General features: G+C 33.7%; 1 protein-coding gene across 1 annotated transcript; it reads left to right on the forward strand.

Annotated features, from left to right (window-relative positions):
• The first annotated feature begins 1,515 nt into the window (after window positions 1–1,515).
• On the forward strand, window positions 1,516–25,411 carry LOC134281556 (mismatch repair endonuclease PMS2-like). The gene is made up of 26 exons (XM_062763992.1): window positions 1,516–1,589; window positions 2,624–2,775; window positions 3,021–3,107; window positions 3,193–3,295; window positions 3,473–3,575; window positions 4,304–4,473; window positions 4,824–4,902; window positions 5,169–5,266; window positions 5,609–5,708; window positions 6,766–6,850; window positions 7,289–7,368; window positions 7,510–7,615; window positions 8,142–8,166; window positions 18,542–18,566; window positions 19,897–20,005; window positions 20,179–20,954; window positions 21,113–21,197; window positions 21,326–21,425; window positions 21,729–21,765; window positions 22,180–22,310; window positions 22,552–22,652; window positions 23,727–23,795; window positions 24,228–24,265; window positions 24,594–24,698; window positions 24,797–24,832; window positions 24,966–25,411. Coding segments are annotated over exons 1-26 (2,865 nt in total). The 5' UTR covers window positions 1,516–1,587; the 3' UTR covers window positions 25,029–25,411.
• Window positions 25,412–26,936: the final 1,525 nt, after the last annotated feature.

The raw sequence follows: 26,936 nt of genomic DNA on the forward strand, positions 1-26,936 counted from the left end.
GCAAGGGATGCAAAGGCGGTCCTGGCTAAGCCTAGCCTTCTCCCAATATCTGCCTCAGTTCCTCCGGTCTTGTCCATTGTGGCACCCAGGTAGAGAAATGTTTCGACCTCTTCTATCTCTTTATCATTCAACCTGATGGCATCCTTCTTCTTCCCATTTATTCTCATGCTTTTTGTTTTTTCAACAGTAATTTTTAGGCCTGTATATCCCGCGACAACTTGTAATCTCCTGGTCTTTTCCTGCATGTAGCTGTGTTTGCTGGAAATAAGTGCAAGGTCGTCTGAATAATCCAGGTCTTCAAAAGTGGACATAAATTTCCAACGTATGCCTCTCTTCTTATTGTTGGTATTTCTCATTATCCAGTCTACCACAATGATGATCAGGAACCCAGACATAACACAACCTTGTCTCACTCCTGTCTGTACTTTAACCTTACACGACACAGCTGTTTAAATAGTTGGTGTAAATTTTTACGCTTCCGAGTTTACATGTGTATTATTCGTTCTCGGTGTGGCACAGTGGTGTCCGCTGCTCTAGACTGAGTCACGGGTTCGAATCTATTGCGAAACGTGCAAACTGGTCATTCGGATGAGTGTGCTTAAACCGAGGTCCCTTGTTGGCATTAGAAAGTTTCCACAATGTAAACTGCATTTAACCTTTGAGGGTTCGGGAATCATATTTATATAATTGTCAGATTTCGATGTAGCTACAGAACTACAAAGTTGCATGTATGACATTTTTTTTTACATATTGTTGTTTGACCATAACTATAAACCAAAATGCTAGAGTTCTGCAGATATTAAATTTCAGTGGCGGATTTAAGGGGGGGGGGGCGCACCCGGCGCGCGCCCCCTAAAATTGTCAAAGTTAACGTAAATCACAGTTTCGTCTAGAAAATGTAAATATGTGTACTTGCATGGTAGACCTCATTTTTACCCTACAAAATCTCTAGAACCCAGGAGCTTCCGGGGGCTTCACCCCCTGGGCCCCCACCAGGGCTTTGCCCTGGACCCACTGGGGGCCTAAAGGCGGTCCCCATACCCCTTGCCTACTTTTGGCGCCCCCTCTAACTTCAATTCTTGGATCCGCGCCTGAATTTTGTTGCAGTCCAACTTTCCATGAATGTTTTTATCAGCCACGTAGCATCGTTTTATAAAGTGGGGGGGGAGGCAGCCAGAGAATTTTTTTTTGACTTACCTGAAAAAGTAGCAGCCCTCCCCCTGCTGCTACCTGCCTGTTTATGCAGACAAATCGCATGGACTAATTTAGAGTTAGTGGCACTGAAATAAAGATATATCCTCAGAGTGTTAAATCAAAAGTGGTCTTTTTGTTGTCACACATAATCATAGATTTTCTAAAATAAAAAAAATTGCATTCTATATTAGTTCAGCAAATGATTTTCTGATTTAAACAAAAGTGTTCTTATGTATTGCGGTATGGAAAATGTGAAAACCCGAATAATAAGAAGTACGAACTAATAGAAAATCTCTAGTTTCACTTTCCACATAAACTAAGTTAGGAAAAAAATCAACTTAAAAATACTTTCGATAATTTGACCAGTTTGTTGAACTTTCAGATAGATGGATTATGTAAGTATGTTGAGAATATCGATAATTTTGTAGTTTTTAGCATAAATGTCCCCATATAAATTATTGTTCATTGTTTTTTCCAGAATGCAAATGTAAGTGTTCAAATAATGCGCCAAAAAATGATCAACAGATCAATGCAATATACACTGATTGTTGAAGTTAAATCATATAAGTTATGTTTTTCTGATTTGATGGAACTTATAAGAGAAATATTGTATAAATTTCAAAATTCGATAAAGAAAACTTACTTCAGAATATTTTTTTCAAATTACGGCTAGGTTAATTTTTCACGGGAACTAGTCTGAATTTTCATTCTTTCAAGGGATTTCAAATGTTCTATGTCTGATGAATGAGGTGTCAGATTTGTCCATACTATCTACCTTTTCATTCAAGTCTGTTAAGTGGATCAAAGTAAATTTAAATGTTATTCTTCCTAACGTTGGTCCTATCTACCTGCTCATCTGAGTCTGTTAGGATAGAGTACTTAGTACAAGTTATTCTCCCTTAAGTTGGCCTAAAGTAAACAATCTAAGCTGTCTACTCTGAGTGTGTTTTATGTCATCATTTAAAGAAGGGTTGTTTAATTATATTTTTTTATGCTGAGTCTACAGGGATACATAGACGACTTTCACATTTACAAAAGTTATTCCCCTTTGCGGGGTCAATCCAGGGTCAACCGGCTTAAGGCATTGTTTTCCCTCTATAACCTTACCAACTTTATGGGTCAGTATCTTAGAAATAAAATCTGTATGAATATGTTCATTATGTTTTTCATGTTGCCCCATACTCTGGCAATATGGGTACAGATCCAAATTGTCCGATAACTTTTGAAGATTAAAAATATTAACAGGTAACTTACACAGGACAAAGTGGGAAAAATGAGTGTTACGCCAACAACAGAAGATAACTCTTAGGAATGTGAAATTCATCTATTGTAAGCTTCAGGATTTATGTTTCAAATGATGAATTAACATTTTCTTAAAAGAAATGTTGAATAAAGCTTTTTTTTGTGTAAATTATTTTTTTCATTACAGGGAGGAGGAACAAGCGTCACTTGCCAAAGAAATCAAAGCAATCGACAAAAAGTCAATCCACAGAATCTGTTCAGGGCAGGTTGTTCTAACTCTTGCCACAGCAGTCAAAGAGCTGGTGGAAAACAGCATTGATGCAGGGGCAACCAGTGTTGGTAAATAAAAAAAAATGCTAAAAAGTTACACTGAATCAGCTCTGTGTAATGTATTTTCTTTAGTTGAATAAATGGTGTTGCTGTTGAAATTTCTTCCACTTTAATTCATCAACTTCCATGACTGATTTTTTTTAATGATAAAAATGACTTTTTACCTCAGTGACACAACTGATGTGCTTCTGCTTGATTTAGTTAAATGATTAAGTTTTATATCTTGATGCTTTATGTTATAACCTTTTTTTCAGAAATAAAACTGAAGGATTACGGATTGGAGTCGATTGAAGTGAGTGACAATGGAAGCGGAGTGGAGGAGAGTAATTTTGAGGGACTAAGTATGGACCTTTGATTTATCATTGTTATTATCTATAAATCTTGTCTGCACACTTTACACTGACATCACTAATGTTCCTTTGTTAGCTCTCAAGCACCATACATCTAAGCTTCAGGATTTCACAGATCTGACCAGTGTTGCCACGTTTGGTTTTAGAGGGGAAGCCCTCAGCTCCCTTTGTGCTCTCAGGTATACATATAAATTATTGTACTTTGTCTTTTTGTCTAGTGTTTTCAAATGTGAGCAACAAAACTATACTTCTTTTAGACAACACTTTAAGCAGTACAGTAGTTTGTAATGAATTATATAATGCTTATCTTTTTTGTGCATATATAGTAATACACTTCATTATTTTTTTTATCACAGCTCCCTAACAATTACAACAAGGCATGGTGATACAACTGTTGGAACAAAACTGGAATTTAATCACAATGGAAAAATAAAGACCAAGTCTCCACAACCAAGACAGGTGTAAATATATAAAATTAAGACAAATTATTCATACATTTATAAAATCAGGTAGAAAAAAAATTATAAAGTATGGATGTGAGTTTGTAAGGAGAGATGTAATGTCAAGTGTACAAGGTGTTTGACTACCATTACAATAACAGTGTGTCCTTTTGTTTGGTCAAGCATGCTTATGTTTCAAATGTTGATCACCATATTTCTCATCTATTGGATGCTTAATTACAATGAAATGAATGCCCCCTCCGGTATTACTTTGCAAATGAACAGAGAAGTCCGCTATGGATTTGGACTGACCAAGTGTTGCTGCAAACTACAAATGTCAGAACAAAACCAGGACACTCAAACAGAACAGAGTTCATGGAAATTATAAACATTCAAACTTAAAACTATTGAGGTTTATTGGAATACAAAGTATAACATTAAATAGCATTTTTTTATGCATAAAGATAATTTACTGTAAAACACGCCTATAATGAACTGCCAGGGATGGGTGGTTTTACTTCGCTATAAGTGTAATTCATTATATCTGTTAAGTTTACAATATATTTGAAAGTCGCTGGGAATAAAAATCAGTTTGTGGTAATTGTCAATTCAATGTAAGCCTCTTCACTATGAGCATGTTTTATGTTGTATGAAAATAATATAATAGGTATATAGAGATATTTTATCAGTAAATTTGTGGGGTTTGACATAAGAGTGTTATGTAACTTGTACATGTATATTGAATAGAGAGGAACAACAGTACTTCTACAGAACCTGTTCTCTACTCTTCCTGTTCGACACAAGGAATTCCAGAGGAATGTCAAAAAGGAATTCAATAAATTGATTCAGGTGCTGAACTCTTACTGCATTATCAGTACAGGAGTTAGGATTACCTGCTCTAACCAATCCAAGAAAGGGTAAGTGTGTCCTAATTTTACAAACACTCCATGACATGCCATACTCCTCATTAATTTATTTTCACAAAACCCAGTTGAAGATTTTAAGCCAAAAATAACCCATTGATTTTAAAATGCCAAAAAAAAGTAAAATAAGAATAATTCTCAAAGTTTTTAAAGTACATGTACTCAATTTTATCTATATAGTTTTGAGGAAATTAATTTGCACCACATACATGTATATCAGAAACACGGTAAGCAACATAGCAAAAGCTGGGAGCAGATCAAATATCTACAGGTATTGTTAATTAGATTCAGAATACCCTGGTAATCATTTAAATGGTAATTAATAATTTTTTTTTAACAAGTAGAGGGTGGTCAACAGTGTTGTCCAGCAATGGAAACCAAACGTTGAGGGAAAATATAGCAGATGTTTTTGGACCAAAACAGGTACAGATATTAATCAACTGTTCACACTTGTTTTGAGGGACAGTGTGGGTGGACTTATCTTTGGATGGTTCATATTTTTACTACAGAATTGTTTGTTTGTCAACCACAATTAAATCCCCTTGAAGCAATATTTTTACAAAAACCACAAAAGTTTGATTCCACAAAGTTAAAGTGATTTTTACAGTATGCAAACTATAAGTTAACTTTTCTTGGGTTTTAAATTAAAAGCTGCATTTTCTTTTATTGCTGTAATCATTCTTCTACAGATGCACAGTCTTACAGAGTTTGTGACCTTTGACCCAAGTGATGACATCTTGGATGAGTACAGTCTCAAGGTCAACAAGGACATTGTTAACTGCTTCAGGTCAGTTAAACATTTTAGTTAAAATCAAACTTCTTAGATCTACTCTGAACACAGTAAAATTCTAAGAAGTCTGAATTTAATTAGATTGAGCTATTATTTATAATATGATACATGTATATCAATTTTAGGATTGTTAATTTGGCTGTGTTTATAAATGTGCATGAATGCCATGTGGTGTGGATTTTCTCGCTTCATAGTATTGATGGCTATGTTTGAAATTAAGTGGATATTTTTTGTTTGTAGTATTGATGGTTATGTTTCTTAGTGCACAGATATTTTCTATTTATAGAATAGAAGGATATATTTCTAAGTGCCCATGGTGTTGATTTTCTCTGTTTGTAGAATAGAAGGCTATGTTTCTAAGTGTGCCCATGGTGTGGGGAGGAGTGCTACAGACAGACAATTCCTCTTCATCAACAAACGACCATTTGATTCAGCAAAGGTCTGTCCTATTTTTTGTTAAATTTTACTGTAAAATTTGAATATAGAAAAAAACATGGATGTGTGAATTTACTTACTCTTTCCTTCATCTGTTTACTTGTATAATGAATTTGTAAAATTATAAATATGTTGAGGAAAGTATATTTATACAATATACCTTTGAGAACTAGCATGTTATTTTTTTTTTCTTTTTGATGAAATGAATATTAGATATAATACTTAAATAAAAATAACTTCAGTTGAATGTTTAAATAGTTCTGTTATAGGAGCTGTTATTTCGTTTTTATAACCTCTATGGGGCAGAAAATCAATTCAGAACATCCCATTTCTTTATATCATATTTTCTTTTAGCCAGAATTCTGTTGAATTTTACTGTGAATCAAAAAAAATTTGCTTTATCTATAAGTTCACTATAACCATGCAGTTTTACTGTGCTTTCAAAGAAAACACCTTTAAAATATTGACAATTGTATTGATTTATTACATTTTTACCTGTGAAATACTGTAATTTATTCATTGAATAAAAATGATATCCTGTCACAGTGTGACGAATATCAGAAGTGCGGGAAAACTCTCGATTTCCCTTCCCATAACGAAGATTGTTGTAAAAAAAAATCTTCCTTGACCTAATATAAGATAGATGGAAATAAATAAACCATTCTGACAGCGAATAAAACTGTCGAAATTACCAAAAAAATGTTGCTAAATCCATGTTTACAGTGTTTTCACCTCACTTATCTATGACGTTTCAACCGCTCAACTATGACGTCATGTAGCCAATGGCTGTATTACAAAAGACTGGGGCAAAGGAAAAATCAAAGATTTTTTGTAAAAAATGTAATAAACAGAAAATTCAATGTTTTGTAGTTGAATATGGAATTTATTTCACTCCTGAGACTCCTTTTTGATATTTTCACGAGCGCAATAAATTCCATATTCAACTAAAAAACATTGAATATCCTCTATGTATGATTAGATTCAATTATCTTCCAGATTACAAAAGTGATAAAATATTGACAATTGTCTTGATGTATGATAAGATTTCAATTATTTTTCAGATTACAAAAGTGATAAATGAAGTGTATCATCAGTTTAATCGTCACCAGTACCCATTTGTAGCCATTCATATCACCATGGATAAAGGTAAGAATAAGTAAGAATTGATAGCAGTGCAATTTAACTTTGGTATCTCAGACATTGATACATGTATTACAAATACCATGGATATGATGAACTATGTAATCTTAACTACTTTTCTTTGATGTATTTTACCCTTGATATATGAAAAACTCATAAAAATTGTAGGCCATCAGTTTCACATTGACTTCATGTAAACAACAAAACTGAATTTAATTATAATATGGATCCTTAATTTATTTATCTACAATAGAGCTTACAAAGTTGACAGAGTTTCCATAAGCGTTTATCAGAGAATTGGCTTTATAAATGAATAGAATGATTTAATCAATTTCATTATATAAGATACAGATAATGATGCATCTCTATAATATTAAAGATATAAATTCCGTAATCCTAATTTTCTGGTTGTTGTCTTTGATAGTGAATGCTTATCTATTGTAGAATCCGTTGATGTAAACGTTACCCCAGACAAACGTCAGATATTTATGGAAAATGAAAAGATTCTACTGGCTATTATAAAGGTTATCCACTTCTAATAACTATGTAATAAGGCTTCTATAAATTCAGACCACTGCAAGATAATGGGGTGTTTTCCCATAAAAAATTTAAATTGTGAATGTGTTAATGTATACCTGTATTATACATGTATTTTAACCTTTTAGACATCTCTTCTGAGGATGTATGAGCCTACTGTGTCCACCTATCCTCTGACTATGATCACTGATAAACTGTTCCAGAAAAACTCAACCCCAGAGAAACTCAACGCAGGTGAGTTAAAAAAATTCAACCCAAGAGAAACTCAACTCAGGTGAGTTATAAAAAAACTCAAACCCAGAGAAAGTCAACTCAGGGGAGTTAGAAAAAAAAATCTACCCCAAAGAAACTCAACTCAGGTGAGTTTGCTAGAAAAAAAAATCAACCTCAGATAAAATGAACTCAGGGGAGTTAGAGAAAAAAACTCAACCCAGAGAAACTCAAATCATGTATCAGTTAAAAAAAAAAAAAATCAACCCCAGAGAGAGTAAACTCATGGGAGTTTGAAAAAATCAACCCCTGGGAAACTCAACTCAGGTGAATTTGCTAAAAAATCAATCTAAAAAATCATCTTAGGTGAATTTGTTTGGAAAAATAAGCCCAAAAGAAAGAATAATGGATGATTGAATACTAAGTGAGTTGCTGGATTGGATAATGAAAAAAGTCATTTTTGTGATTGATTGCTCATTGCTGGATAGGATCATGCGACAGTGTCCTTTTTGTGATTCTACCTGATGTCTTTTTGTACTTATATTTTCAGACTGTGAGAGAGAAGGTACAGATAAGTAAGTAATCAAATCTTTATTTAAAAATTCCCTAAAATTACAAAAGAAACTAGTGCTAATTGTAACGGGAACCGTTACAGATGTTCCCCAAACGCTCCCCAAATCCCTTTTCGTGCCATATTCCCTGTAAGCTTTATTAAAAAAAGGCAAACTCTATGCATTTAAGACTTTGTCAACGTTTTCCCAGAAGTATACCAAGTATATTCAAATTTTAGCATAGCACGCGTGCGCATGTGAATGCATATGCATAATGACGATAACATCTTGTCTCCACTATTTAGAAATCTTGATATACTAAATATTGAAGCGTTTAATCCAAAAGCATTAAAAATACGATCATTCAAGTGTATTCTTAAATTTACCAATTTCACGTGCAAGCACGTGCATGCATGTGCATGATGACCATACCCTCTTGTAGGAGTCTATTATGTCTGTGTAAGGTCCGAATCCCATCCTGTTTGGTTGAAAAACAAGGGAGTTAGAGCCATTTAAAGTTTAAGCCAATCAGATTGCAGTGCACGTGCATGTGCATGCATTTATGAAAATTGTTACAAATCATATTGTAGGATATCTTAATGCATGCCTATGTCCAAGATTCCATAGCATTTCGTCAAAAAACGAAAAAGATATTGATATTTTTGTTTCAGCCAATCAGATCAAAGCGCACGTGCATGCATGTGCATGACGACCATACCTTCTTGTAGCAGTCCATTATGTCTGTCTATGTTCTAAACCCCATCTTGTTTGGTTGAAAAACAAGGACGTTATAGCCATTTAAAGTTTAAGCCAATCAGATTGCAGCGCACGAGCATGCGCATGTTTTCATGACAATTGTTATATATCGTTTTGTAGGACATCCTAAAGTATGCCTATGTTTTAAATTTCATAGCATTTTGTCAAAAAACAGAAAAGATATTGAGGTTTTTGTTTCAGCCAATCAGAGCGATGCACACGTGCATGCGCGTGAGTTCGTGCTAATTTGACAGTGTCATATTATTAACACTATTAATATATCCTTAAATAATGAGTTTCAAAGCATTTCATCAAAAAATGTAAAAGTTATGACTATATTAGATATATCAGTCATTTCACTCATTTCACGCGCACGCACGTGCAGGCGTATGCGCGCAAAATGACCTTCGTTCCGCACACCTACACTACACACCCATTAACCCTAAAAAGGTTTTAACTTAGTTTGGTGAACAGTTTCTGAGAACACTCGCGGACAAAAAAGTACCGGAGAACAAATAAGAAAAAAAAAATAATAATAATAATAAGAAACCGAGTAAAAACAATATGTTCCCAAACTCCGTTTGGGGAACATAATAATAAGAAACAGAGTAAAAACAATATGTTCCCAAACTTCGTTTGGGGAACATAATAATAATAATAATAATAATAAGAAACAGAGTAAAAACAATATGTTCCCCAACTTCGTTTGGGGAACATAATAATAAGAAACAGAGTAAAAACAATATGTTCCCCAACTTCGTTTGGGGAACATAATAAGAACTAGTGCTAATTGTAACGGGGACCGTTACAGATGTTCCCCAAACGCTCCCCAACTCCCTTTTATAGTCATATTCCCTGTAAGGTTCATTAAATAAGACAAACTCTATGCATTTGAGACTTCAACAACGTTTACCCGAAAGTGTACTATGTTCATTCAAATTGTATCATTGCACACTTGCGCATGTGAATGCATGTGCGTAATGACCATATCATAATGTGTACACAATCTATATATTCTAATATGCTAAATATTAAAGTATTTAATCCAAAAGTATATAAAAAAAGCTCATTCGAGTGTATTTTTGATTTAACTCATTTCACGTGCACGCACGTGCATACATGAGCATGGTGACCATAGCTTCTTGTAGAAGTCCATTACATCTACATGTATCTATGTTCTAAATCTTACCCAGTTTGGTTGAAAACCAAGGGAGTTATAGCTGTTTAAAGTTTCAGCCAATCAGATTGCAGCGCACGTTCACGCACGTGTATGCATGTGCATGGTGACCATACGTTCTTGTAGAAGTCCATTATATATATCTATGTTTCAAATCCCATCCTGTTTGGTTGAAAACCAAGGGAGTCATAGCTATTTAAAGTTTCAGCCAATCAGATTGCAGCGCACATGCATGCACGTGTTTTCATGATATTTGCTTTATACCATATTTTAAAATGTCGTATTGCATGGCTATGTTCAAAATTTCATAGGATTTCGTCAAAAAACAAGAAAGATATTGAGACTTTAGTTTCAGCCAATCAGAGCAAAGCGCACGTGCATGCGCGTGAGATCTTGCTATTTTGACCATGTCTTCATGTCTATACTACTAATATATCCTCACATTATGAGTTTCAAAGCATTTCATCAAGAAATAGAAAAATTGCGGATATACCTATTATATTAGTCATTTCACGTGTTGCACGTGCGCGCTCTTGCAAGCACGTGCGCGAGGAACATGTCATCATGCTTATACAACTAATATATACTTATATTATGAGTTTCAAAGCATATAGTCAAAAAATAGAAAAGTTACGGCTATATCTATTATATTGGTCATTGCACGTGTTGCACGTGCACACTCTTGCAAGCACGTGCGCGGAAAATGACCTTGATTCCGCAAATCTACATAACATGTCTACTAACCCTAAAAAGGTTTTACCTACTTCGGATGAACAGTTTACAAGATCACTCGCGGACAAAAAAGTACCCAGGAAGAAGAAGAAAAATAACTAGTGCTAATTGTAACGGGGACCGTTACAGATGTTCCCCAAACGCTCCCTAACTCCCTTTTGGTGCCACATTCCCTGTTATCTCTATTAAATAAGAAATACTTTATGGAATTTAGACTTAATCAAGGTTTTCCAAGAAAAATACAAAATATATTTTAAAAAAATAGGCATTGCACGCGTGTTCATGTGCGTAACGACCATATTATCTTGTCTACACTATCTAAAATTTTAATAATATCAAAGCATTTCATCCAAAAGTATTAAAAATGCACTCATTTGAGTGTATTTTTTATTTTACTCATTTCACGTGCACGCACGTGCAAGCACGTGCATAATGACTACACCTTCTTGAAGAAGTCCCTTATATTTATCCAAGTTCTAAATCCCATCCTGTTTGGTTGAAAAACAAGAGAGTTATAGCCATTTGAAGTTTCAGCCAATCAGATTGCAGCACACATGCATGCGCGTGATTTCATGAATATTTTCTATATCATATTTTAGGATATCGTAATGCATGACTATGTTATAAATTTCAAAGCATTTCGTCAAAAAACAAAGGAGATATAGCCATTTAAAGTTTTAGCCAATCAGATTACAGCACGCGCGCATGCGCATGCTTTTATTAAAATTTTAATATATCATGCTGTAGATCTTCATAATGTAGGACCATGTTCAAAATTTCAAAAGATTATGACAAGAAACAAGAAAGATATTGAGACTTTAGTTTCAGCCAATCAGAGCAAAGTGCACGTGCATGCGCGTGAGATCTTGCTATTTTGACAATGCCATCTTGTCTATACTACTAATGTATCCTTACATTATGAGTTTCAAAGCACTTTATCAAAAAATAGAAAAGTTCCGACTTTATCTATTATATTGGTTATTGCAAGTGTTGCACGTGCGCGCTCTTGCAAGCACGTGCGCGCAAAATGACCTTGATTCCGCAAATCTGCATAACATGTCTACTTACCCTAAAAAGGTTTTACCTACCTCGGACGAACAGTTTACAAGATCATTCCCGGACAAAAAAGTACCCAGGAAGAAGAAGAAAAATAATAATAATAATAATAATAATAATAATAATAAGAAACAGAGTAAAAACAATATGTTCCCCAACTTCGTTTGGGGAACATAACTAGTGCTAATTGTAACGGAGACCGTTACAGATGTTCCCCAAACGCTCCCCATGTCCCTTATCGTGCCTTATTCCTCTAAGACCTTTTATAAATATGCTAAGTATCCCAAGATTTCATTTAAGAATATAAAAGTTACAATGATATCAACTATCAACGATATATTGTTTAACGTTTTTTACATGCGCGCACACGTACATGTACATGCATATGCAAGATGATTATGGCATTTTGATTAAGCGATTAACATATCTTTCTATCCCACGAATCAAAGAAAAAAATACATATATAAATTTACCATTTTTCAAGCATATGTCATATTTTTAATATATCGATTCACATTTTATTTCTCTACTTATTTTAACCTCGGGCTCAAAGTTGGTTTTATTCCGACTACAAGGCAGGGTTAAAGTCAACTAAGGGTATCACGCCAATACCTTACCAATCAAAATGAACTTATTCAATAGTAGTTCCATACATGGAAAAGGGATTTTCCTTTCTGTTCAGAATTTTTTTTAATATTTCCTCTCAGGCCATTTTGACAACTCTGATACCTGTGCCTGGTAAATTTTATATACTTTGTAAATAAATATATAAAGGTTTTTTGACCGGAACTATTCATTTTTTCCAATGCATAGGGGGCTACTCTCTGGGTTTTACGTGAGATGTTTAAAAAGACATTTGTGTCAGCTAATGTGACCTATATTGTTTAACACCTTCTTATTAATATTTTTTTCATGAATGCAAATATCTGATTATTTTACGAAGGAGCGTACATGTATACTGATTTTTAATATACCGAAAATCGCTATTTCTGGGGATTGCGTAATTCTAAAAAAAAATTCAAATAAATTTCAAAGGTAAATTAAACAAAGGATGCTTGGTATTAAAATATTATTTCAAATCAGTAGAATCGAATGCTATTAACGACATCTGAATAAATAGGCTATAAAAGGCTTATATGCCAACTTTGGTCATCTGCACTTTAATTTTAAACACGACAGGATTTGTAATTTTTTCTGTATAAATTAATAATTTCTATATACTTTGGAAACTCAAATGACATATTTTAATACACTTTCCTCGAGCTCTTTTCTGCAGTTTTCCTGAAATTTTATGTGGGTCCGAGGTGTTATTTGAGTTTAACAGTGATTCTCTACGTTGCCATTAATTTGATTTGTTTGTGTGTGTGTTGGGGGGGGGGGGGGTGGGGGTGGGGAGGGGGGTTATTTTTATTCTTAACCTATTTAACGTTGGAGTTGAATCTTGTATCTTATTCCAAGAACTTAAGATTGATTGTGACATTTGGATGAAAGGTCAAGGTCATTAAAAACCACCACCTCTTTAACTTCTAACCTGTCAACCGAAATAAACTCTGAAAGGTGTTTCTAGATACATGTACATGTACTTCATGTTTCTTTTTACCCTTGGGTCAAGGACAAAGGTTAAGGTCGATTTCAAGTTCATAGGTCAAGGTGATTTTGGTAAATAGTTAATATCAACATTTTATTCAGGTTACCAGTGACCTTGACCTAAGTTTCAAGGTCAAGGGTAAAAAGATCTGCATGCTTCAGTATGTTACATGTCTTGACATTTAGAAGTTCTTAATTCTGCATGAACATCAAACACTCAAGTATACTGTCTTTTAATACATTGTGTGCGGTCGCATGTGCATGCACGTCCATGTATTTACTTTTGATAGTAGTATAATGTAGGCAATCATTATATCTATTCATATTTGAAATTTCACCCTGTATTATTGAGAACCAAGAAAGTTGTAGGCATTTAAAGTTTTAGCCAATCAGATTGCAGCACACGTGCATGTGCGTGCGTTCATGATTATTCTTATATATCATGCTGTAGATCTCCATAATGTAAGACTATGTTCAAAATTTCAAAGGATTTTGTCAGAAAACAAAATAGATATTTAGACTTTAAGTTTCAGCCAATCGCAGCGAAGGGCACCTGCATGCGCGTGAGATCTTGCTATTTTGACCATGTCATCATGTCTATACTACTATTATATCCTTATATTATGAGTTTCAAAGCATTTCATCCAATATTTAAAAAGTTACGGCTAAATCTATTATATTGGTCATTTCACGTGTTACACGTGCGCGCACCTGCACGCACGTGCGCGCAAAATGACCTTCGTTCCGCACATCTACATAACATACCTAGTGACCCTAAAAAGGTTTCACCTAGATCGGATGAGTAGTTTACGAGAACACTCGCGGACAAAAAAGTACCGGAGAACAAAGAAAAAATTCAGAAAAAGTAAAAACAATATGTTCCCAAACTTCGTTTGGGGAACATAATAAGGAGACTAATTGTTCAGATTACAATTTTGATTTTAATTCAGATAACAATATGAAGTTTTTTCACCTTCTTGAGTGTTTTCATATCATTTGGCTTCAAGAAAAGAAGTTAAAAGCAAAAAAATTAATAAAACAGCAAAATTCTAATTTTCTACTACCGTGTTTTTAAGATCGGGCTCGGGGTTGGTTATATTCAATAGTAGTTCCATACATGGAAAAGGGATTTTCCTTTCTGTTCAGAATTTTTTTTAATATTTCCTCTCAGGCCATTTTGACAACTCTGATACCTGTGCCTGGTAAATTTTATATACTTTGTAAATAAATATATAAAGGTTTTTTGACCGGAACTATTCATTTTTTCCAATGCATAGGGGGCTACTCTCTGGGTTTTACATGAGATGTTTAAAAAGACATTTGTGTCAGCTAATGTGACCTATATTGTTTAACACCTTCTTATTAATATTTTTTTCATGAATGCAAATATCTGATTATTTTACGAAGGAGCGTACATGTATACTGATTTTTAATATACCGAAAATCGCTATTTCTGGGGATTGCGTAATTCTAAAAAAAAAATTCAAATAAATTTCAAAGGTAAATTAAACAAAGGATGCTTGGTATTAAAATATTATTTCAAATCAGTAGAATCGAATGCTATTAACGACATCTGAATAAATAGGCTATAAAAGGCTTATATGCCAACTTTGGTCATCTGCACTTTAATTTTAAACACGACAGGATTTGTAATTTTTTCTGTATAAATTAATAATTTCTATATACTTTGGAAACTCAAATGACATATTTTAATACACTTTCCTCGAGCTCTTTTCTGCAGTTTTCCTGAAATTTTATATGGGTCCGAGGTGTTATTTGAGTTTAACAGTGATTCTCTACGTTGCCATTAATTTGATTTGTTTTGTGTGGGGTGGGGGGGGGGGGGGGGGGGTGGGGAGGGGGGTTATTTTTATTCTTAACCTATTTAACGTTGGAGTTGAATCTTGTATCTTATTCCAAGAACTTAAGATTGATTGTGACATTTGGATGAAAGGTCAAGGTCATTAAAAACCACCACCTCTTTAACTTCTAACCTGTCAACCGAAATAAACTCTGAAAGGTGTTTCTAGATACATGTACATGTACTTCATGTTTCTTTTTACCCTTGGGTCAAGGACAAAGGTTAAGGTCGATTTCAAGTTCATAGGTCAAGGTGATTTTGGTAAATAGTTAATATCAACATTTTATTCAGGTTACCAGTGACCTTGACCTAAGTTTCAAGGTCAAGGGTAAAAAGATCTGCATGCTTCAGTATGTTACATGTCTTGACATTTAGAAGTTCTTAATTCTGCATGAACATCAAACACTCAAGTATACTGTCTTTTAATACATTGTGTGCGGTCGCATGTGCATGCACGTCCATGTATTTACTTTTGATAGTAGTATAATGTAGGCAATCATTATATCTATTCATATTTGAAATTTCACCCTGTATTATTGAGAACCAAGAAAGTTGTAGGCATTTAAAGTTTTAGCCAATCAGATTGCAGCACACGTGCATGTGCGTGCGTTCATGATTATTCTTATATATCATGCTGTAGATCTCCATAATGTAAGACTATGTTCAAAATTTCAAAGGATTTTGTCTGAAAACAAAATAGATATTTAGACTTTAAGTTTCAGCCAATCGCAGCGAAGGGCACCTGCATGCGCGTGAGATCTTGCTATTTTGACCATGTCATCATGTCTATACTACTATTATATCCTTATATTATGAGTTTCAAAGCATTTCATCCAATATTTAAAAAGTTACGGCTAAATCTATTATATTGGTCATTTCACGTGTTACACGTGCGCGCACCTGCACGCACGTGCGCGCAAAATGACCTTCGTTCCGCACATCTACATAACATACCTAGTGACCCTAAAAAGGTTTCACCTAGATCGGATGAGTAGTTTACGAGAACACTCGCGGACAAAAAAGGACCGGAGAACAAAGAAAAAATTCAGAAAAAGTAAAAACAATATGTTCCCAAACTTCGTTTGGGGAACATAATAAGGAGACTAATTGTTCAGATTACAATTTTGATTTTAATTCAGATAACAATATGAAGTCCTTTCACCTTCTTGAGTGTTTTCATATCATTTGGCTTCAAGAAAAGAAGTTAAAAGCAAAAAAATTAATAAAACAGCAAAATTCTAATTTTCTACTACCGTGTTTTTAAGATCGGGCTCGGGGTTGGTTATATTCAATAGTAGTTCCATACATGGAAAAGGGATTTTCCTTTCTGTTCAGAATTTTTTTTAATATTTCCTCTCAGGCCATTTTGACAACTCTGATACCTGTGCCTGGTAAATTTTATATACTTTGTAAATAAATATATAAAGGTTTTTTGACCGGAACTATTCATTTTTTCCAATGCATAGGGGGCTACTCTCTGGGTTTTACGTGAGATGTTTAAAAAGACATTTGTGTCAGCTAATGTGACCTATATTGTTTAACACCTTCTTATTAATATTTTTTTCATGAATGCAAATATCTGATTATTTTACGAAGGAGCGTACATGTATACTGATTTTTAATATACCGAAAATCGCTATTTCTGGGGATTGCGTAATTCTAAAAAAAAAATTCAAATAAATTTCAAAGGTAAATTAAACAAAGGATGCTTGGTATTAAAATATTATTTCAAATCAGTAGAATCGAATGCTATTAACGACATCTGAATAAATAGGCTATAAAAGGCTTATATGCCAACTTTGGTCATCTGCACTTTAATTTTAAACACGACAGGATTTGTAATTTTTTCTGTATAAATTAATAATTTCTATATACTTTGGAAACTCAAATGACATATTTTAATACACCTTCCTCGAGCTCTTTTCTGCAGTTTTCCTGAAATTTTATGTGGGTCAGAGGTGTTATTTGAGTTTAACAGTGATTCTCTACGTTGCCATTAATTTGATTTGTTTGTGTGTGTGGGGGGGTGGGGGGTGGGGGTGGGGAGGGGGGTTATTTTTATTCTTAACCTATTTAACGTTGGAGTTGAATCTTGTATCTTATTCCAAGAACTTAAGATTGATTGTGACATTTGGATGAAAGGTCAAGGTCATTAAAAACCACCACCTCTTTAACTTCTAACCTGTCAACCGAAATAAACTCTGAAAGGTGTTTCTAGATACATGTACATGTACTTCATGTTTCTTTTTACCCTTGGGTCAAGGACAAAGGTTAAGGTCGATTTCAAGTTCATAGGTCAAGGTGATTTTGGTAAATAGTTAATATCAACATTTTATTCAGGTTACCAGTGACCTTGACCTAAGTTTCAAGGTCAAGGGTAAAAAGATCTGCATGCTTCAGTATGTTACATGTCTTGACATTTAGAAGTTCTTAATTCTGCATGAACATCAAACACTCAAGTATACTGTCTTTTAATACATTGTGTGCGGTCGCATGTGCATGCACGTCCATGTATTTACTTTTGATAGTAGTATAATGTAGGCAATCATTATATCTATTCATATTTGAAATTTCACCCTGTATTATTGAGAACCAAGAAAGTTGTAGGCATTTAAAGTTTTAGCCAATCAGATTGCAGCACACGTGCATGTGCGTGCGTTCATGATTATTCTTATATATCATGCTGTAGATCTCCATAATGTAAGACTATGTTCAAAATTTCAAAGGATTTTGTCTGAAAACAAAAAAGATATTTAGACTTTAAGTTTCAGCCAATCGCAGCGAAGGGCACCTGCATGCGCGTGAGATCTTGCTATTTTGACCATGTCATCATGTCTATACTACTATTATATCCTTATATTATGAGTTTCAAAGCATTTCATCCAATATTTAAAAAGTTACGGCTAAATCTATTATATTGGTCATTTCACGTGTTACACGTGCGCGCACCTGCACGCACGTGCGCGCAAAATGACCTTCGTTCCGCACATCTACATAACATACCTAGTGACCCTAAAAAGGTTTCACCTAGATCGGATGAGTAGTTTACGAGAACACTCGCGGACAAAAAAGGACCGGAGAACAAAGAAAAAATTCAGAAAAAGTAAAAACAATATGTTCCCAAACTTCGTTTGGGGAACATAATTATTTTATTGATAAGGAAAAATTAAAGCATTAATGGTTTTCTAAGTTTCTCTAAGTCTTGCTCATCTTGTATTTATTTGTTTCAGTCAGTCCAGTGGAACAAAAAATCAGGTAACTGTGAAATATTACATGTAATGCTATAATCAAACCTGATATTGGAATACATGATAAGTGAGTGATACTAAATGAATCTACAACACAGAGACTTGTACAGGGTGTTTCATTATATATGTTACATTTTTAAATCATATTATTTTTCTTACCTATCATACTTCTATTACAAATCAAATATCTTTTTAAACATCAAATCCTGCACTCAAGTTCCAAGTGAAAAAGTCAAGGAAATCATGGTCTTACAATGATTAATTGTGCTATAAACGCAGATGTCTTAATTTGAATATTTTTTGAAATGGACTTAATTTATCCATTCAGTGCTGAATTGTAAAGCCGTTTTTGTTATCAATTCATTTTGCCAATATTCATTCAGAAGTTGATGAAACAAATTTTCTAAAAAGAATAGAAGCTTTCTAGGGTGCTTATCAGAAGGCTAGTAACAAAGTTAAAGACAGGGACAGGCAATATATGATAAATGACACCGTGACGGTATTCCAGAAAGCCTAAAAACTTTAAAAGAAGCGGCAATTTATTTTGTGAAATGGAGACTCTTAGTGTAGCAAACTTCTAGAAAAGTGTCTGATAGATATTTTCAGAAATTGATCCTAGCAATGTCAGCATTTTCAGCATACATTGAACTTTGAAAGATGATTTGAAGTTATCAGCATACAATTTTCCAATAATGCAAGGAAAGGGTATGACCTTTGCATTCGACAATCTCAATCTTTGAGCTCTTTTCTGTAGGGGGTTAAGGAACAGGGTCTACAATTCTAGACATATATTATGAAACACCCTGTACATGGTATTCAGTATATTAATGTTCAAGATATTAAGGTTCAGCTGCATTTCAACATACATGTATATAGTTAAAGATGTGCGAAAATCATGGCCCTGTATTAAAATCTGGGGGTAGTATATTATAAAGTCTAATTGTCCATGTGTGTGTCTATCTCTTTGTGTATCTATTGTTTACTTGAGTATACTTCAACTAATAGATTTCACAATATAGATGGAATTTTTAGCAGCCATCTAATTTTGGTTATAACATCAATCTTAGATATGATAATGATGGATATTATTATTTATTAAAGAGTTATTCCCAAAATTTTTATATACTGATTTCTACAATAAATTATAATACACACTTTTAGGAGAAAAAACTGCTAGATTTGCTGGTCACTAGAATAATCTTATATACATGTAATTACAATTTTTACTATAAAATCACTAGATGTGATAAGAGAACACCAATTTTTAAATCACTTGTACAAAGGCTACTTAAGTGTAACATCATGATACATTTATTACACTTTGTCATTCTTAATAGGTGTCAGCCCTGAGTAACCTGAAGAGAAAGTTTTCTAGTGTCTTTGCCAGGACTGAGGCACTGGGAGCTGTATCACCCTCAACTAAAGACAGAAGTCCTGCCTCTAAACGTTTGTTCTCTCTCTTATTCTTCCGAGTGTATTACTTTTCATTCTTAAACTGGAAATCCCAGTAGTCTTTAGTATATCCCTATGATAGAAAATTAACTTTACTGTAAATGTGTTGATATTATGTACATTAAAAAAAGTTTTTCATTTACATGAAAAAATATTTCATCTTGTAGAAAGAAGGCTTGATCACTTTGTTTTCAAAACATCTCCTATGAAAGACATGAAGAATAGTGTCCGAGACTTGGATTCGTGGTGGAACAAATCAGAGGAGACCGTTATCACACTGGAAGAGGATGGGGATAAGTCCTCAGATTTCCTGACAAGGGAGGTCAGTACAGAGACGATTACAACAGAGGGCGGAGTTATGGGACCTGGAGGAGACTGTTCAGATCTGAAGGTTGTGTTTCATGAATCAGAAAATATGAATTCTGTCACCAACCAGAGCGGAGAAGAAAGAAATTCTGCATCTGACGATGGAGTCTCAAACTGTCATCTATCTTGTTCAGTGAGAGTTAATGACTCACAAGGGGAATGTGGTGAAGATAATATTTTGTGTTCAAAGGGCAGTAGTCCTGCCATTTCCAAATCATTAAATGATGAAAATTGCTTTAAGTCTTCCATGGGCAATTCCAAAAATAATATGTGTTCAAATGAAACAAATCAAAATACCACAGAGTGTTCCAATGATAACTCCCTATGTTCAAATCTTTATTCTTCCAATGTAAGTGAGGGTTTTGTCAAAAGTCTATGTGATTCCTCAAATTATTCTGAGGACAATGGATTAACTTCAGAGAGTACTTCTGGTGATATTAACAAGTTTTCAGACAGAGACAGTGATGATACCTGTTTAAAGGTAAATCCTGTGTGTAAATTGTTCAGTGTGTCCTCAAACCAGCCAGAAATCTCATCTACCGACACAGACAACCTCCATCTGACAGTCACAAGTCTGGTAAGCATTAATAAACTAGATTCTTCCTCAAGTGTTTTTATTTTCAAATGATAAAGTAATGCTTGAATTGATCTACATGTATTGGAATTTGAACAACATGTTCCTCATTGTATACAAACCTGCAAATAATAAAGTGATAATGAAAAGATGAATTGTAGGATACAAAAGAATCTCTCTCTAGAAGAGAAACAACGGTGCCTTTCAGCTTCTTAAAGCTGAAAGAGAAATTAAAGAAAGCTTCAAGTAAGTATGCTACTTGATGATATTGATGGATAAAATGGACCTAGTGACCTACAGCAATCTACAATTTTAACGAAGATTACAATGTGTTCACAGCTGTGTTATCATGCCAATTTATTTTTGATTTCCAGAAGAGAAGACCAGTGATATAGAGAGCTGTAGGAGATTCCGCGCGGTTATCTCCCCTACCGAGAATCAGTCGGCAGAGGAGGAACTACAGCGGGAAATCTCGTAAATAAATTTATCCTCGGTCTTTACAAATCTCATAAACATACGAAATCTAATCTATAGCTAATAATTGTGCATAATACCAAAGGAATTTTTAAAATATATACATGTCAGGATGGGATATTATTCATTTATTGTACTGTTAATTGATACATGTACTAGTATTACATACATGTATAAGCAGCATCTCAGTGTCTCATTTGCTTTATAGACAAGTCAGATTTTCAAAATATGGTAGAAAATGTGTACTTTGTGTCTGTGATTGATCACCTAGCTAAGTCTGATTAAAAAAATTGTTTCTTTCAGAAAAAGCATGTTCAAAGAAATGGAAATTCTTGGACAGGTAGGATGACAGATATTTACCTATCTCAAAATACTGTAGATCACTAAATATTCGCGACACCTTATTTTCGCGAGATAGTAATTGACTAATTAATAACGAGACATAATTTTCACGAACTGATGTTTTTTTTTTTACATATTCGTAAGGAATACTTTTATATGCGAGAATGAAATTTTAGCGAGCTCATTTGAAATTTTAGCGAGCTCATTTTCTTGCGTAATTACGCAAAAATAAAGTTCTCGCGAATAAATAGTGATTTACAGTACTCAAGTCTATGTTTTTTTTAAAATGATATTAATTATAAAAGTTTGATTCAGACATGCAACAACCCTTAAAATTTAATGGTAAAATGATCTTAGAAGAATATAATGAACACATAATTTAATGGAACTTAACTTTTTTTTTACTTTTCAGTTCAACTTAGGATTTATCATTGTGAAGCTGAACAGCGACTTGTTTATCGTGGATCAGCATGCAACAGATGAGAAGTACAACTTTGAAATGTTCCAGAGACACACTGTTATACAGAGTCAGAAGCTTATACAGTAAGTATAGAGTACACTTGTCCAGAGTTTAACAGAATCAGGAGTAAGTTTACAATACACTGTTATACACAGTCAGAAGCTTCTTTCGGTAAATTTGCAATACAATTTGAACATATGATATATCCAGCAAGTACACAATACCCCTGATGTAGACTGTGTGAACAGATTACTACAATCTGTACACTATGTTGTTTATAACTGGGTTCTGTAATACTAACAAGTGATCCCACTTCCATTGCAGACCTCAGAACCTGGAGTTGACGGCCAGCAATGAAACCATTCTGATTGACAGTCTGGAGGTCTTCAAGAAAAATGGATTTGACTTCATCATTGATGAATCTGGTATTTGTCTAATTTACACAGTTCTTAATTACTGTATTCTGTTTTGATTTAGGCAAACTTTAAAGTAATGTTTGGATGTCCTCTCCCAACTTGGGATAAATAAATTTGGTTAGAAGGTTGGTGGGGAAAAAATTCCAGAAAGCTTCAATATCTGCAATGCTGAATTTTCAATTTCTATTTCAGGAATTGATAAAAATACAAGTGTTTCCTGGAAGTGGAAAAAAGTTTTGAGCTGGACTATTTTTAGCCAGTCTGTCAGGAGAGGGAAACCAAACAGTTTTTTAAAGATGGATATTTTGTTCAATCATTTAATAGTTTGTTAATTGATTCAGATTTACATAGAAATCTTGACATTTCAGTTTTGTCAACATCATATTCATTGTTGAACTTTAATTCAGTATCAGTTGGTATTTGGAATTACTAGTACTCTCATATTCAATCAGCTAATATGAACAGTTCCATTTCTGAAATTTTCCATTCTTTGTGTACTTGAAAAAAAAAAACATTTCTCAGACACTCAAACCCATTACTTAAATATTCAATGTGATTCTATCAATTTTAACTTTTTAAAGCAATGGTTAAACAATATTAGTCATTTGATGATGAAACAAGAAAATACTTCATTGGAATTTTAAAAAATCCTTGTTTTATAGAGGGATTATGTTTCTTCCAAATATTATTGATGAAGAGCTACGCCATCATCACAATAATACAAAACAGAAATATATATCTTATTCTGGCCAAAGTATTTATGAGACAAAATAATCATGCGCAGTGCTTAACTCTAGGTTGATTTTCTGCTCCTCTGATGTGATTAACTCTTGATTGACTTTTTAGTTCCTCCAATAAAGTGATTAACTCTTGATTGACTCTTTAGCTCCTCCGATTCAGTGATTAACTCTTGACTTTTTAGCTCCTCCAATGCAGTGATTAACTCTTAATTGACATTTTTAGCTCCTCTGATGCAGTGATTAACTCTTGATTGATTTTTTAGCTCATCTGGTGCAGTGATTAACACATGGTTGACTTTTTAGCTCCTCAGATGCAGTGATTAACTCTTAATTGACTTTTTAGCTCCTCCAATGCAGAGAGTAAAACTGACATCAATCCCTGTCAGTAGGAACTGGACATTTGGCAAGGAGGGTGAGTAAAAAATGTACAGTAAAGTCTACAGTAAATCACACATAAAAAATTCTGTATTACAGCTTAGATCTGGGGAGCTACAGACTATATACATGTAATGTTTTTACTTGAAAAGAATGAAACTTCACATGCATTATAATAGAAATTCTAAAAATATCTCAAGAAAAATGCTATACATGTACAATTACTAAATTGAGAATCAACATTGCATTAATCCTCTGTTCCCCAAAGTAGCTCAGTGGTTTGAAAATTTGATTCAAAGTTGTTCCTAATCACTGGACTTTTTTGTAGAGTCCCTATCATGCTTTATCTTTCAATTTATTTGTGTTATTATATAATTATTTACCATTTCATGGATCCTTTGCCGTAATGCATATACTCAGTTAACTGTTAAGTTCCATTGGCTTTTGTACAAAATTATTTTCTTTTCAGACATCGAAGAACTCATCTTTATGCTTTCTGACTGCCCTGTAAGTCTCGTCATATTTTATCTTCTCCAAATGTCATGCCAACTTATTTGAATGAAAAATGGCAAAGCAGCATGTTATCATTGTCATTTGACAAAAATGTAAAACATTTTATGCTGTGTTAGATGGTATTTAAAGAAAAATCAATAATGAAAAATTAAACAATAAATCTAATATTGTGTTATCTGCTATTGATTTTGTCTTTTGTTTCTTTTCATTTATATGTACTTAGTATCTATATTTAAATGAATAATGGTTATCCATAAGCAAATTATGTAAAGAGTGCCAAGTTTAATGTATTGGATTGATCTGCATTTTGTCTGTTTTTCAGAATGTTATGTGTCGACCATCAAGGGTCCGCCAAATGTTTGCATCCAGAGCTTGTAGAAAATCTATCATGATTGGCACTGCTTTAAAGAAATCAGAAATGAAGAGGGTAATGTTTACTTTTCTCAAAGCCATAAATGTGACATAATTTTTGGTTCATATTGATCATTAAATATTTAAAATATACTGACTTTCTGTTTGTTATAGCTTGTATGTCATATGGGAGAAATAGATCAGCCTTGGGTATGTATTTCTCCTGTTATAGATAAATTTTCTATTTTGTACACAACTTTCTTGTAGGAAAAAATTTGTGTTCAAACAATGCAAAATTTAAAAAATTCAAGAATTTTCCACTGAATAACCATTTTTTCCCCAGAATTGTCCTCATGGCAGACCGACAATGCGGCATCTTATCAACCTGTTAATGGTTCCAAGATAACAACAAAGACAGTCTCAAGACCGTGTTAAATAAAAAACAATAGACAGACATGCCAGCGGCTTCCTATGAGAGTTGCAAGAAAGAAAAGTGAACTTTTATATTAGCATGTTATTAGTATAACTGTAGAAAAAATAAATGAAACAGACACTGATTACTACTGACTACATTTTCTGCCGTCCTGTTTTATGTTTAATTGAAAATGAATATAAAGTAAATTGTGAAGGTAATGACAGTAGGCCTATTGTGGTAAACTCTTTTCGAGGCTCTAGAGGATGCTCCATGTTTTCCAGGGAATTTTTTCTGGAGTTGTCCTTGGAAATCCATTTAATTCAACATTGCAGTGTTTTGGAGGCATCTTATTCCCCTTTATGCTTATCCTTTATGCTTCTGAAATAATATGCAAGATCTGAATTGATATTAAAGAAAGGCTTTGAATAAAGAATTTTAGCTCACCTGCACTCAAGACTCAAGTGAGGATGTTAAAATAAAATAATTAGTTGTTGAAATTTAATAAGCTTCCTGTATTCTCCAGAACCACAAGCCAATGTCCATAAAACTTGACAAAGAGTATTCCCTGATTAAAATTAATTAAAGCTGGTCATTTGATCAATGGTTTTGATAAGTCTTGTCAAATGTAGATTCAAGTTTGTTCAGATCATGGCCCCTGGTGTAGGTTGGGTCAGAATTATACAGACAAAAAATTGTTTACAAGAAGAGCAGGATATTATGCTACATTGTAGCACACCTATAAATGTGCATTTCTTGAAGAGTAGTCACAAGAGGAATCAAATGTTCTAATGGAATACCTAAGAAAAAAAATCAAAGATTCTATTAGTGGTTAGCTCAGTTTTTAATAAACCTTTCAAGAAAGTTTATCAAAATAAACATGCTGATATATATTAGTGCTATTCATCTGCATCAACAAACTTATGACCTTGACCTTTTCTTTGACCTCAACCTCACATTTCTTAAATTTGCATTTTGCTAAGTTTTAAAGAAACTGTTCAGATATTTTTATGTAAGCTTATGCACAAAATAATTGAATTTTGCTCCCCGTTGAGAGTGGGATATTTTAATTTTGGTCTGTCAGTCCATCCATCTGTTTAGCTGTCTGTCTGTCTGGATTTCTGTCTGTCCGTAACATTTTTGTTTCCAGTGATATCTCAAGAAGCTTTTGAGCTTTTACAAAGATATTTTTCACAATAACTCATAAAGAAGATCCCTATTGATTTTGAGGTCAAAAGTCAAAGTTCAAGGTCATAAATCATATCTGTTTTTACACTTCTGTTTCCACATCATATCTCAAGAAGCGTTTGGGCTTCTGTAATGTCATTTTAAACTACAACTTCCTGTGGCGTATGAAAGACCCCTTTTTATTTGAGGTCAAAGGTCAAGATCGTTAATTCATACATTTTGTGTGTGTGTGCGTGTGAATCTTTTATTTCCGATCGATATCCCAAGAAGCTAATTATAAGTTTTGGCAATTTAATTTTATACCATAACCTACCCACCTTGGCTTTTAAAAGGGCCCCCTTGACCTCCCCATTTCTTTTTTTTCCTTAATTAAAAAAATCACTCAAGCTATTCTTATCAAAAATTTCATATTGCATTAATAGTTCATACTCGGTGGGGCATTCATGTCCTGTAGACATATTTCCAGTTTTCTTTGAATTTCTATCTAATATTTCGATCTGTGATGCCATCTTACTCCTGGGGTCATGGTTTGAACAAATTTGAATCTAAACTACATGTGGATGTTTCTATATAAGTATGACTGATCATAGCTTTCCTGTTCTTGAGAAACACATATGATTTTTAACATTTTTTTTATCCCCAATACATGTTTATACCCATGTAAAACTTTCCCCCCATAGTGGTCCATCCTACCCCCTGGGGGAGGGGGTAAAT

This window comes from Saccostrea cucullata, unplaced genomic scaffold (genome assembly GCF_032062105.1).
Source record: "Saccostrea cucullata isolate Sc308-1 unplaced genomic scaffold, CSIRO_AGI_Scuc_v1 ctg5229, whole genome shotgun sequence".
NCBI lineage: Eukaryota > Metazoa > Mollusca > Bivalvia > Ostreida > Ostreidae > Saccostrea > Saccostrea cuccullata.

Excerpts from the sequence above, each read along its gene's own strand:
- LOC134281556 (XM_062763992.1), top strand. Across the intron at positions 3,296-3,472 it reads AGCTCCCTTTGTGCTCTCAG|CTCCCTAACAATTACAACAA; the intron begins GTATACATATAA and ends TTTTTATCACAG. Across the intron at positions 24,833-24,965 it reads GAGAAATAGATCAGCCTTGG|AATTGTCCTCATGGCAGACC; the intron begins GTATGTATTTCT and ends TTTTTTCCCCAG.